Source organism: Parus major, chromosome 4 (assembly GCF_001522545.3).
Source record: "Parus major isolate Abel chromosome 4, Parus_major1.1, whole genome shotgun sequence".
NCBI classification, from domain to species: Eukaryota; Metazoa; Chordata; class Aves; order Passeriformes; family Paridae; genus Parus; species Parus major.
Genome location: NC_031771.1, coordinates 4,445,532 through 4,458,107, shown reverse-complemented (window position 1 = coordinate 4,458,107; position 12,576 = coordinate 4,445,532). Strand labels below are relative to the sequence as shown.

At 42.9% G+C, this 12,576-nt stretch overlaps 1 protein-coding gene across 3 annotated transcripts in view; it reads left to right on the top strand.

Moving 5' to 3' along the window:
* Positions 1-10,464, top strand: part of SEC24D (SEC24 homolog D, COPII coat complex component) — a 41,969-nt gene extending 31,505 nt beyond the window's left edge. For all 3 annotated transcript variants that reach the window (XM_015624034.2, XM_033513854.1, XM_033513855.1), the window contains exons 12-23: positions 747-938; positions 1,552-1,645; positions 3,517-3,633; positions 3,952-4,119; positions 4,575-4,671; positions 5,277-5,422; positions 5,971-6,109; positions 6,520-6,638; positions 7,304-7,483; positions 7,610-7,801; positions 8,284-8,373; positions 8,770-10,464. In XM_015624034.2, the coding sequence (XP_015479520.1) occupies positions 747-938; positions 1,552-1,645; positions 3,517-3,633; positions 3,952-4,119; positions 4,575-4,671; positions 5,277-5,422; positions 5,971-6,109; positions 6,520-6,638; positions 7,304-7,483; positions 7,610-7,801; positions 8,284-8,373; positions 8,770-8,910 (1,675 nt within the window). In that variant the 3' untranslated portion in view covers positions 8,911-10,464. The remainder of the gene's footprint in view (positions 1-746; positions 939-1,551; positions 1,646-3,516; positions 3,634-3,951; positions 4,120-4,574; positions 4,672-5,276; positions 5,423-5,970; positions 6,110-6,519; positions 6,639-7,303; positions 7,484-7,609; positions 7,802-8,283; positions 8,374-8,769) is intronic.
* The last annotated feature ends 2,112 nt before the right edge of the window (positions 10,465-12,576 follow it).

Sequence of the window (12,576 nt, the reverse complement as noted above, 5' to 3'; positions counted from 1 at the left end):
TGTTTGTAGAAATGTGGTTATGAGTTCAGAAAATCAGAGTAATGAGTTAAGCAATTACGATTTTTAGGTACATTAATTAAAAATAAAAACCAGAAAGTACTTGAATGCATTTCTGTGCATAAGGGTCAGGTTTCTCCTTGTGAGTCTTCAAAAATAACTAAATAGTGTGTGAGCTACAGAGAACAGTTGGCTGCTTAAAGCTAATTTTTAAAACAATAGCAGAACTTGGTTGAAGTGGGGCAGTGCAGACTGACACTGGTAAGAGCAATATCTGGAATAAAGGTCCCAAATTCCTGGTGTGTAAGACCTTTGGGACTGGGATGATGTGAATGCTTCTCTTTGAAGTAACAAAGTGCTGCATGTATAAAAATTGAATAGCACTTGGTCCTCATCAAGGTCCATAACTAATTGTGCTGTTCTCTCTTTCCAATGTTATGATGTCAATGTGGTTTATTCTTCATCTTTGGGATTTTTGACTGTTTGAATGGGATGCACCATTAATAGGGTTGTTGTAACTTTATAACTTTTTTTAAAAAAAGTAAACAATCGAGCAGTTGATTTTATCTGGGTGTTTAAATTTGACCTAAGGCAAAGATTGAGGCCATTACAACTGCTTGGTTGTTGTTTGCTTTGTTGTTCCCAGTGCAGATAATGATCAGAGAGCAGCCTTGCACGTCAAAGAAATGCTTTTATTGCAAGGTCAGGATTTCAGAATTGCAACCAGTTGAGTTTTGTTTTTCTTACAGAGAAGAGCAAGAAGAATCCTCAGCAATTCGAGTTGGTTTTGTCGCTTATAACAAGGTCCTTCACTTCTTCAATGTAAAAAGCAGCTTAGCTCAGCCTCAGATGATGGTGGTCACGGATGTGGCTGAAGTTTTTGTTCCTCTGCTGGATGGTTTCCTTGTGGACTTTGAGGAATCCCGATCAGTTGTTACCAAGTAAAGTACAATTTTACTTCATGAGAGAAAGATGCGAATGCTTAGGATTTTTAGTCAGTTGGGTTTTGGGGCATACAGGTATCTATTTAAATACTTGAGAAGCCAGCAGATGGTTCAAGCCCTGTGTTTCCTCCTCTGAGGCAAAGAAAAAGCAATAGCCACAGCCTTCCAGTGCCAAACTGGAAAGTTTATGTAGGTCAGGTGTAAACCACCTGTCAGCTGTGCTGCCTCACAACTGGGAGGGGGTGAGGCTCTGAGGCACGTTGTGTTTCCCCTCCTGCAATGCACATGGTGTGCACCTGGATATGATCTTAGGACTCTGAAGTCCTTACAGCACACCAGAACTACTTCATGGCTAACTGTTTTTTTATTTATTGCATGTTCCTTGAGGTTACAAGCTTTGAAGCAATGCATCTCATAGAATTAAAAAATGCATGTTTTCTTTGATTCTGGCTGGGATCCTAAGAAATGGAGCAGGGGAAATTTGTATTATTTTTTGCACTATGAATTTTCATGATAAACATCTTCCTGTGTGAAGACTTGGTGTTACAAGGTGTATTTGGGGGTTAACCTACATTGACCAACTGAGACATTGATCCTTTCTCTTTCATAGCTTGTTGGACCAGATTCCAGAGTTGTTTGCAGACACTAATGAGAGTGAGACCATCTTTGCTCCTGTTATCCAGGCTGGCATGGAGGCACTAAAGGTTAGAACATTCTCTGTCAGAGAAGCAGCTTGAAATCAGGTTTGCTAAAAGCCATTCCCATCACACTGGGAAATTAAGGGAAAAGAGGTCGTTGATTGTTTCCAACACTAATGTTCCCTTGTTCTAACAGTACCTTCCAACCGCCATAGTCAGAATAAGAACTGACAAACATAACATCTGTTCCCAGATGTTCTTATTGAGGGAAAACAGTCCCCAGAGTCTATTCCATGTAGGAGAGACATTTAGGAGAAGATGAGGAGCAGGAGTCAGTTTCTTGTTCAGCATTTAAGAGAAATAATGCTATGTTTGTTTACCTCAGCAGAACAAATCAGTACTTTTGTGTTTGAACAGACAAGCAGTCCTTGCATGTGTGAAGAGCAGGAAAGTCAGAATAATAATAATAGCATCAGACTTTGCTCTGGTTATTCTCGTGCTTGTATAAAACAGAATATTTATAACTATCTGTCTATGACCGAATCAGGCCGGGGCTGGAGGGTTTCTGTTTAACTGACAAGTTCTCCCAGCTTGGATACAGCTGGCAGGAAATCCACAGGCCAAGGTGCTGCCCAGTTGATTTCTGTATGTATGGAACATCCCCTGAAGTGCTGACAGTCCCATGGAGCGTTGCGAATTAAATGCACACCTCCCTGGTTCACCACAGGATTTGTAGGGGCAGAGCACAGCCAGTGGTGCTTTAATATGGTTGATTTATCTGTGAGCTTTGTATGAATAAAGCATGAACTTTGAGTACATAAATTTGTCAAAACAAAAATAAAACATTTCTCAAATCTGTTATGTATATATTGATTTAATGCCTGCTTTCTTGTTATTTATTCATACTACCAGCAGGTATGTGTGCAAAGCACATCTGAATGCTTTTTCTTAATACTTCTACAATGCAAATTTAAAGGCTATAATTGTAAATTTCCTTTGATGATGGCTATAAAAGAAAGCAGCTCTTAATTTAACTTTCAGTTTAGCTCAGTATTTTGAAGTTATAATTTCTAAGGATTTTCACTCTGAATTATCCATATGCAAATACCTTTGCTCAAGAAAACAGTTCTTTTCTAAAAAGAATAAATGGATAGTGTGAAAAATATGTATATTTAGAAATTTTGTCAAACCAGTTTCAGTAATTCCTGATGCATATCAGGACAAACAGTATTTGGGAAGTCTTTTGTTCTTCAGCAGAAGGCTTCTTCAAAGGAACTGGATAAAGTGGCATTGGTGATCAAAAGTAACTGTTCTTGAAATATCAGGGGTGAAATTTCAGCCATTTTAAAAGTCAGGTGCTGCCTCCAGTTGTGTTTCTGCCAGAGCAGAGACTTCTGGTGTTCCCAGAAAGCCACAGCTGATTTTGAAAGGTGGAATGTTTTGTGAAGGTGGTGATTTCTGATTTGTGTCTGCATCCTGCAGGGTAGATTTCAGTGTGGAACCTGCAGCAGGGATGGAATTGTCAGCCATTTATAAAAAGGCATGGAACACTGGTGTGCCTGAACTGAATTCTTCTGTTCAACTGCATTTCCTTTGAATTTGATCCAGTTTGAGTATTTATATTTTGATGCCTGTTGCATAATGCCTGTATCCAGTGGGAAGTCTCCAAGAGAGGAGCTCCTCCTCCTGCCTCAGGAGAAGGGGCTGTTGGAACGCCTCAGCCAGCGAAGCTGTGCTGGGCTGCACTGACAGGAAAGCCCCCGTTGGTTTGGGGGCTCATTGTGCCGGGTGCTGAGGGTGGGAATGAGTTCTTGAGCTGTGAGGAGCTTGCAGAAAGTGCCCTCTGCTCTCTGAGCCCCAGTGAGTGAATGTGGGCTTGTTAACCCTGCAGTAAGAACTGTGCCAAGGTTTATTCCAACGCGGTGTCTTTGGAACAGGCTGCAGAATGTGCTGGGAAATTGTTCCTCTTCCACTCTTCTCTGCCAACTGCGGAAGCACCAGGGAAGCTGAAAAACAGGGATGACAAGAAATTGCTCAACACAGATAAGGAAAAGGTATTTTCTGCTCTGAGCTATGAGGGGACTGCTGGTACATGGCATTTGTCTAATAGGACACTGATCTTCTTTTGTGTATTTTCTTTAACACAGAAGTGTTTGGTTATACGATGTCTCTGTAGTGATGGGTTCTCCAAGAACATACTGAGGTGTTCCCTGTATCCATGGGCAGGGCAAGCATGTTTTTGATGATAGCCATGCCTCACTGCAAACTTCCACTTCATCCTTTTGTCTTCATCTGGTCCTCTGAATTAATATCTAATTAATTTATGATTAATATCTAATATGATGGCATTTGTATTTTTTATTCCTGTGCAGACCCTCTTCCAGCCACAAGGAAATTATGAGGCCTTAGCCAAGGATTGTGTGGCTAATGGCTGCTGTGTGAATTTATTCCTCTTCCCAACTCAGTATGTGGATGTAGCCTCCATGGGCCTTGTCACAATGTACACTGGTGGAACACTATACAAGTATAACAATTTCCAGGTAAGTGGTGTAGGTTTCCTGCCTTTTGGATAAGAACAGCTGAGGGGTTGCTGTTGTTTTTCATCTCATTTCAATGTGTGCTTGGACATTTAACTTAAAACCAGAGTGAATCTGGAAAACCTGGTTATCAGTTCCAGAGGGTAAAATTCAAACTTAACAACGGCAAGTTAGGCTCAAGTTTGGGTCTTGAAGTAGTAATAAGCTGGTTGGTATCCTAAAATTTTGCTGAAAGTTTTAAGTGTAGGAATGTCCAGGCCTGGTGATGAGCTGTGGACACTTGCATGTACCTGATTCTGATACCAACAATCCATATCTGAAATCCTTTTTAAAGGACTTAAGAGCTGTGTGCAGATTTGCTGGGATGAGATGGGGGATCATGGGAGGGGATGTTGGGTCACAGCTGTGCTGCTGCCCTTGGGTGTTGAACCTCTGAACCCTCTGCTTTGTGTTTGCAGCTCGATGCTGACAGCCCCCAGTTCTTAAGTGATCTCAGGAAGGATATCCAAAAAAAGATGGGATTTGATGCAACAATGAGGGTTCGGACAAGTACAGGTAATAGGACCCCAAGAATGAATTTTAAATAATGTAGTGCTGTGCAAATCACTTGTAAGATCAGGCTGGTTTCATTTTATTATGTACCTCTTGAAAATTAATTGAACAGACTGATAAAATCTATGTCTGTGTGTGTATATATTGTCATTTATATACATACACACACACACACATACTTCCTGTATATGCCTCCTTAATAACTAACTCTGAAGTCTGGGAAAGGCTTCTGCTCACTCTGCACACAGCATGCACTACAAGGAAGTTGTATAAAAAGGTGTTGCTTCTGGACACTGACCTGTGCCTTCATTTCTGTACTCAAATGACATTCTTATGTCTATGCAGCTTCTTTCATTCATTCTTAGCTCAAATGCAAGTCTTAGAGAAAGGGACACACCCAAATAGGCCAAGCCAGCAGTGCAGAAGCTCTGGGTGTCCAAGTCACAGCTTTTCCCTTTCTCCAGCTCTCACAAATGCCCTCAGCAAGGAAAGTTGTTGGGACTCCTGAGCCTGTAAAGCCCTGAGGGAAAATGGCTCCTGCTTCAGTAAGTGATGTCAATTTAATTTGCCATTTTTAACTGAAATGCTCTGTTTTAATCTGTCTGCAGGCTTCAGGGCTACAGACTTCTTTGGGGCCATTTACATGAACAACACCACGGATGTGGAGATGGCAGCGGTTGACTGTGACAAAGCAGTGACAGTGGAGTTCAAACATGATGACAAACTGAATGAAGACACTGGGGCCTTAATTCAGGTAAAAAAAAAACTAATTCATGTATACAGTAAAATGGTGAGGGTGACCTAATGCAGCCAGGGCAGAGAAGTGATGGGGTAGGAGTGATGGGAACAAAGCACAACTTGCTGACTCGTGTGCCATAACACCACTGGTAAAAAGTGTGTTCTATTCAGGGGTTCCCAGATCCTTTCTAAACACTCACTGAAACCTCATCAGCTGCTCTTTTTTTTTTATTTCACTGTAAATAAGTTTATGTGGTGTAAGAGATTCATTGCTACTTATATGGCAATTTTTATTGCTGTGGCATTCCTTGTGACCTCTCTATTCAAGAGCAGTTCTCCATTGCTAAACCTCACTTCCCCCTCTACAGACTGTAGGTGTTTTTATGATGTTAATATGAATAACTTATTCTATAATGTCTGAGAGGTGTCCCCAAGACCCACAGGTGTGCTGGTGCTACAGCTGCCAGCAGCACTGCCAGGCTGCACTGGCTGCAGAAGATGTCACCTGTCCTTTGTGCACAGAGAAGGTGGCTCCAGTGGTGACACTTTGTGCCTCTGTTGCAGTGTGCTGTCCTGTACACATCGCTGAGCGGGCAGAGGCGAATCCGCATACACAACATAGGTTTGAATTGCAGCTCCCAGTTAGCTGATGTCTACAGGACTTGTGAGACTGATGCACTTATCAACTTCTTTGCTAAGTCAGGTACAGTTGCAGCTGACCAGTTTTGCTTCCTTTTTTACTTTGGCATGGATGAAGTGGAAGGAAGAGGGGCTGAAGTAATTACCTAGTGGGAAATCATATTTTATAACTTACTGTTCCACACCTGATCAATTCTTGAAGTATTATGAAATTGAGAAGACAAATAATAATTACCTATTTCAGACAAACTGCCATAAAATAAATACTTGTGTGTAGGTAATGCATGGAACTGGCCAGGCACTGTAATGGACATCCTACTGCAGTGTTGAGGGCTTTGGTGGGGTTTTTGGGGATGTCTGTAGAACAGCCTGAAAATCACCCTCAGCCCTCAGGTCTGTAAAATCAGAAACCAGCAGCAGACAAAGATACTTTGAGTGTCTTTTCTAACACACACTTTTATTCTGTGCTTGTAGCTTTTAAAGCCATTCTGAGCCAGCCCCTGAAGACAGTCAGGGATATCCTGATGAATCAGACTGCTCACATGCTGGCCTGCTACAAGAAGAACTGTGCCAGCCCAGCAGCTGTCAGCCAGGTAAAACCCACACCCAATTCTACCCACCCTGGCTTTGCCACAAGTGCACAACCACCCTACAACATCAGCAGAGCCAGAAAGCAAAACTTCAGGACAGACTTGTCCTTTTCTTTCAAATGCAATTGATGACAGGTGGGATTCAGTGGTGGCACTTAGAGCACACAGAAACTTGTTCTGGAACAAAAGGCAATGCCATTGATGGAACTGATGCCTGTACTCACACAAAGGAGCTCAGCCAGCCCTTTTCTTCCTGCTGGAATTACGCACTGACTCACTAAGCTTTCATTCTTAATTGTTATGTTGTTACAGATGGTTGTAGTATTCGAATTTTTGACTAAGCAGAGTGACTGATTTGTTTCCATTTAATTTATTCAGTCATATCTTAGTGATTTAACTCAAAGAAAGACTCAAGCTTTTCCATCCCAGAGGTGCTGCCAGTAACCACAAGCCTGGGCAGTGAATTGTTCATTGTTTGTGAGGACCAAATAATGTCAAACAAAACCAGAGCCACTTATTGTGGAATGCTATTTCTTTCCTTAATTCGTCAGAGAATGCCCCTAAGATGAACAGGGCTACAGGGAGATGACAGCAGCCAAGACAGTGACTGCAGCTTAACAGAGCAAATAGTTTCTATTGGATTTGTACTAAATGTGTTCTTTTCTCAGCTGATCCTGCCAGACACGATGAAGGTGCTGCCTGTGTACATGAACTGCCTGTTGAAGAGCTGTGTGCTGGCCAGCAGGCCCGAAATCCCAACCGATGAGAGAGCTTTCCACCGCCAGCTGGTCATGGCCATGGGGGTGGCCGACACACAGCTCTTCTTCTACCCCCTGCTGCTGCCACTTGTGAGTCAATTAAAGCGGACTTGTCACTTTAATCTCTAACCCCTCTTACCTGAAAAGGAGTCACTAAGATGTGCCAGGCCTTTCAGTAGTTACAATTCCACAGCATTTGTGTCTATTACCCCACAGCACAGCCTGGATCTGAAGAGTGACGCTGTCCCAGCTGCCATCCGCTGCTCCGAGGAGCGCCTCTCCGAGGGAGGGGCCTTCCTGCTGGCCAACGGGCTGAGCATGTTCCTGTGGCTGGGAGCCAGCGTGTCCCCAGAGCTCATCCAGGGGCTTTTCAACGTGCCGTCCTTCGCACACATCAGCACCGAGGCCGTGAGTAAATGCAGTCTAAGAATTGAGGATTAGCAAGACCAGATGCTAATCAGAGAAACAAGTGAGGTCTTTGTTCATCCTTCAGCCTTAAAAGGAAGAACAGGTGACTAGCAGAAGGTGTTAAGACACCAGAATTGCTTTAAGTTACACAGAACTTAACACTGACACTCTGAACACTGAGAGGACAGAAGCTTTCAAAACTTTTTAACCTTCCTAAACTTCATTGCAGATATTAAAGTCCTTTCAACTATGTATTACTAAAATCAGAACAAAACACTTTGCAATGGTTAAGTTCTCCTGACAGTGCATTTTCATATAGTAATTATTTTAAACTGAAAAATGAGTCCTCAAGACGAGACCTTTTAGTGAAAGAGATGCAGTTTCCTGGTTTAGTATGAAATCCACAGCACCTTATAACTATCAGAGGCTAGTCTTGGTTAGAGATGTGACTGGACTATAACAACCTGCTTTCCTTCTGACAGACATCCCTGCCTGACCTGGACAATCCATTTTCTAAGAAACTGAAGCATATTCTGGAGCAAATCCAGAGCCAAAAGCCCCACACTATGAAGGTAACTGCTTTTTGCCTCAACTTGTTTCTCATACTTGCTCAAAAGAACACTCCAGGCTTTGCCAAAACTTATCAGTGGCTGTAAAAGGTTTTTTAGGTATTGGGAGTGTTCCTGCACGTGGGTGAGTTCCAGCATGATTTGTAGGCACAGGCATCTCAAATGTGCTTAATTGCCAATCAAAACTGATTTTCAAAGGTAGTCAAGTTTGAAAAGGAACCATTTTATTCTGCACTCCTCAATTTGTGTTAGTCTCTCCAGCTTCTGCACTGTGGAGATTTATTAATTTTGGGGGTTTTCCCATCTCAAGAGCATCCACTAAGAGACATAGAAAAACAGTGCTGCCATCTAATCTGGCTGCATCCTAAAACTATCTGTCTGTATCTCTTATCTTCCCAGCTGATGGTAGTGAAGCAGCGGGAGCAGCCAGAGATGCTTTTCCGCCAGTTCCTAGTAGAAGACAAGAGTATTTATGGAGGAGCCTCGTACGTGGATTTCCTCGTGTGCATTCACAAAGAGATCAGCCAGCTGCTCAGCTAAGGCAACTCAAGTAAAATGTTCAGTTCCTTTTTGCCTTTGCAGGAGGGACAGTTTTTGGTGCCTGAAGGCTGGCCCACAGCTCCACCAGACCCAGGCCTTCTGCTGTGCTTTACTGACCCTTTTCTGTGCTCTTTTTGTACAGTTGTGTTTGATCCCATCTCTCCCTGAGTATTTTGCTTACTTCTTAAGCTGTAGAATAGGAAGTTCTGCACTCAGGTATTAATCTTCTGGGAGTCCTGACTCTTTCTCTACGTGAATTACCAGATTCCAGACTGTCAATGCTTAAGAGCATATATGGTATACATTTCTTAAAAGACACTTTAGAAAACTCTCAGTTATTCCTTTTGTTAGTCATAAGTTGTACCAGAGCTGGGAAAGATGATCAGAATCTCTACAGAGGAAGAAAAGAGACAAAAAACTTCTTTCTCTAAGTGAGGACATGGAGTTGAATCAGATTGGCAGTAAACATGCAGCTCCGTTTGAAGGATTTCAAAGTCCTTCCTGTGAAGTAAATATCTGTAAAGTAAATCTTTCTTTTCCTGGAAGGGACAAGTGTTGCTATCTACAGAAGTAGAGCTCTAGGGACCCTTCAGCCAGGGCTATCCAGGAGACAGAAATGCCTCAGTTTTGTAACTGGACTTGAGTAGGTGTACCAACAACAGGGATCACAGGAAGAACAGTAATCAAACAATCCTTTTGCCACATTTGGCAGATCACGCTATTATGGTACAATTCTGTCCGCTTGGGGGCAGCAATTAGCTTAGCATACTATTTAATTACATTTTTCAAAATTGCACAGGTTAGGCTTTATTTAGAATATTTGCTAACTGGAATATTCCCAACGCAGCTCAGAAAAACCTGTCCCTCAAAATTTCAGTGGCAGATCGACTGTGAGATAGTTGACACATTAACCAAAGGTTATTTGTGGTGCTACAAAGCCTCTTGTTTAATACCAGGTCTATTACAGTGACCTCCTCTCCCATGACTGGTTTAATCAATGGTCAGTGCTCTGTAAAGCAAACCTTTGCTAATACCAATATTGAAGGTAGAATTTGGAAAACCAGAGCCTTTGGAACAGCTGTTTACCTCATACTTCATCAGTCTGTCTGTCTCTTTAGGACCAATGCCTCTGAACATGAGGTTTGAATTTGCCAAACTTAAAAAGCTATTACTGAAAAAATATAGTGATTCAAAGAAAGCCAAAAACACTCAAAAGTAAGGTTGAGCCTCAGTAAAGAAAAAAGTGCCTTTAAACATGTTAGTGTTGCTACTTATATTATTTAATATCCACAATAAGCAGTCAAAATGCATAGATTTTTGGTTTGACAGCTTATCTATACAGTCCTATTCTTGTTGTTGACCAAAAGCTCTTGAAAAAAGTGGCTGTATTACAAAAGGGTCCTTGGCCTGGGTTCAGCTGCCAAGACAAGCACTTTTTAGCTGTAGACATTACCCTGTAAAAAGTATTTGTTGCCATTTCATTTGTAAAATGACACCAGCAACATTTGTGTAAAGAAATAAGCGATTATTAAATATAATCTGTGTGTGTGTTTATTCTTTCGCACGTCCCAAGTTCTCCAAGGTTTTATGGCCATGGCATCCAGCAGTGAGTACACTGTAGGTCACCTTCTCCTACTGTGACTCTCAAGACAGGCAGCTTACATGGCCTCAGCATTTTCAGTGTGTTTCTGCTATTGTCATCACCCTGGCTCTGGTGAGAAGACAGGATCCAAGTGAAGGGAAGTGTCCCAAAGAGGAGCGGTTCAGCACCGAGGTGGGGTAAGCCAAAGCTGTTCATCCTGGCAGAGCTGCTGCAGCAGAGTTCTGGCCTGACTGGGCAGTGTTACCTACAGTAAGACATCACAATGGAGGAAACAGCAGAGGATGACAGCAGTCACGACAGTGATAAGTATCACACAGCCATACTACACATGCAGTGCTTGACTTCACCATAAACTGCAGTATTTAACTTGGATTCACAGTAATTAAGCTTTTTTTTTTTCTCCTTTTTCATTGCTGCAGTCGTTATACTCAAAATTAGTTTCTGTTTCACAGAACTTGCCCACTGCTTTCTTTTCAGCCCAGGGGAATGACCCTGTTATGAAAAGGATTAGTGCAGCTCTCTTCCACATTAAGTTGATGTTGAACCCGTTAAAGTTGCCATTTCTGTTAAAGCAATAAAGTTGCCACCAACTTTAGTAATTTTGCAAGGAGAAAACACCTTTTCTACTATATACAGAAAGAGTGGGTTCATTTATCTGTCACTTTCAGATTACTCAATGTATTTTTATAAAGCCACAGGACTTGAAGGTTTTTTCAGTGTAATGGGCTTGGAATGTTCATCATGTATCCTTTAAAGTGCTCTCTGGATATTAAAATGTATAGTAAGGCATAGAAAACCAGCTGAATATTCTAAAATTAATTCCATTACTTGAGCACAGAAGTTGACTGGTATTATCTCAAAACTGCTCATTGATTTGGACCCGAATTCCACTTCTCAGAGCAAAGCCTTCAGCACCTATGAACACACACAAAAAATTGGTGCTGGGGAAGAATCTCAACACCCTCAGTGTTGACTGCTACCCTGCCCAGCACACCCAGCATTCCAGCCAGCTTCGTGTAAGCAGCACTGTCAGAGTGCACAGAATTCTCCAGCTGGTGGCTGATTTACACCCAGTGACCTTCTCCTGCCCAGGGTCTTCAGTTCCCTCTGAAGCCAAATGCTGAGACATCCTGAGTACCTTGTCAGTGCAGGTGTTGAATCCTTCACTGAGTTCTCAAGGGGCAAGACAGTGCAAAGACTCCAAGCCTCCTCCAGAATGGAAAGACAGGACAGGCACCCCAAATCAGCCTGGAGGCATGTTGTGCATTTAATAAAAGTGGAAAGGAAGGAACTCATCAGGCTTTTTTCTCTTCCATGAGAGCAGGCTCAAATGAAGTCTTTGTTTACTTGTGCTAAGTGAAATAAATATTCATCAGCTCAGTGATTGTGAGCCTTATCCTCCCCTTCCTCTGGAAGTGCAACAAGTGAGAAAGTAACTGACAGCCACTAATGGGATTAAAAGCTTTTCATCTCTGGTCACCATTTCTGTGTGGTCCAAATCCCAGTGACCAAGGAAATGGCCTGATGGGGAGTGTGGTCAGTTGCTCACTAACAACACAGACATCCCACTTTGCTGGCAAAGGTTGCCCATCCAGACACCTCTAATTTGACTTAAACCCATTTCAGGGCCATAAAAAGAGCTGGTTCTGCTCTCTGAGGGGCTGGGTGGCTCTGAGGCCTGATGGGCGCTGATGAGGGCTCACCCCGGTAGGCAGAGGTGGATCTGTGATGCTGCTCATTATCTCATGTTTTCCACCAAAAACTTGCTGGTCTCGATGGAGCAAGTTTCAAAAACTCCATCCTATTTCAGTGCTGGTTGCTGGAAGCTTGGGTTCCGAGGCGGTGGGAGCTGGTGTGGCTGGGAAGAATTGAAACCCTCGGGCCGGGTCAGAGCCGCCTCAGCCGTGAGGGCAGAAGCACCTCCGGTGTCGGTATGAAAATGGATCCGCCTGCGGGAGCTGCCGTCCCTGGCAGCGCTGCTCCCAGGCTGCTCCCTGGAAAACCTCATTGCTGTGGGGCTGGGGGGCCCAGGGTTCTGTGAGAACCTCGGCTGCTCCTTAAAT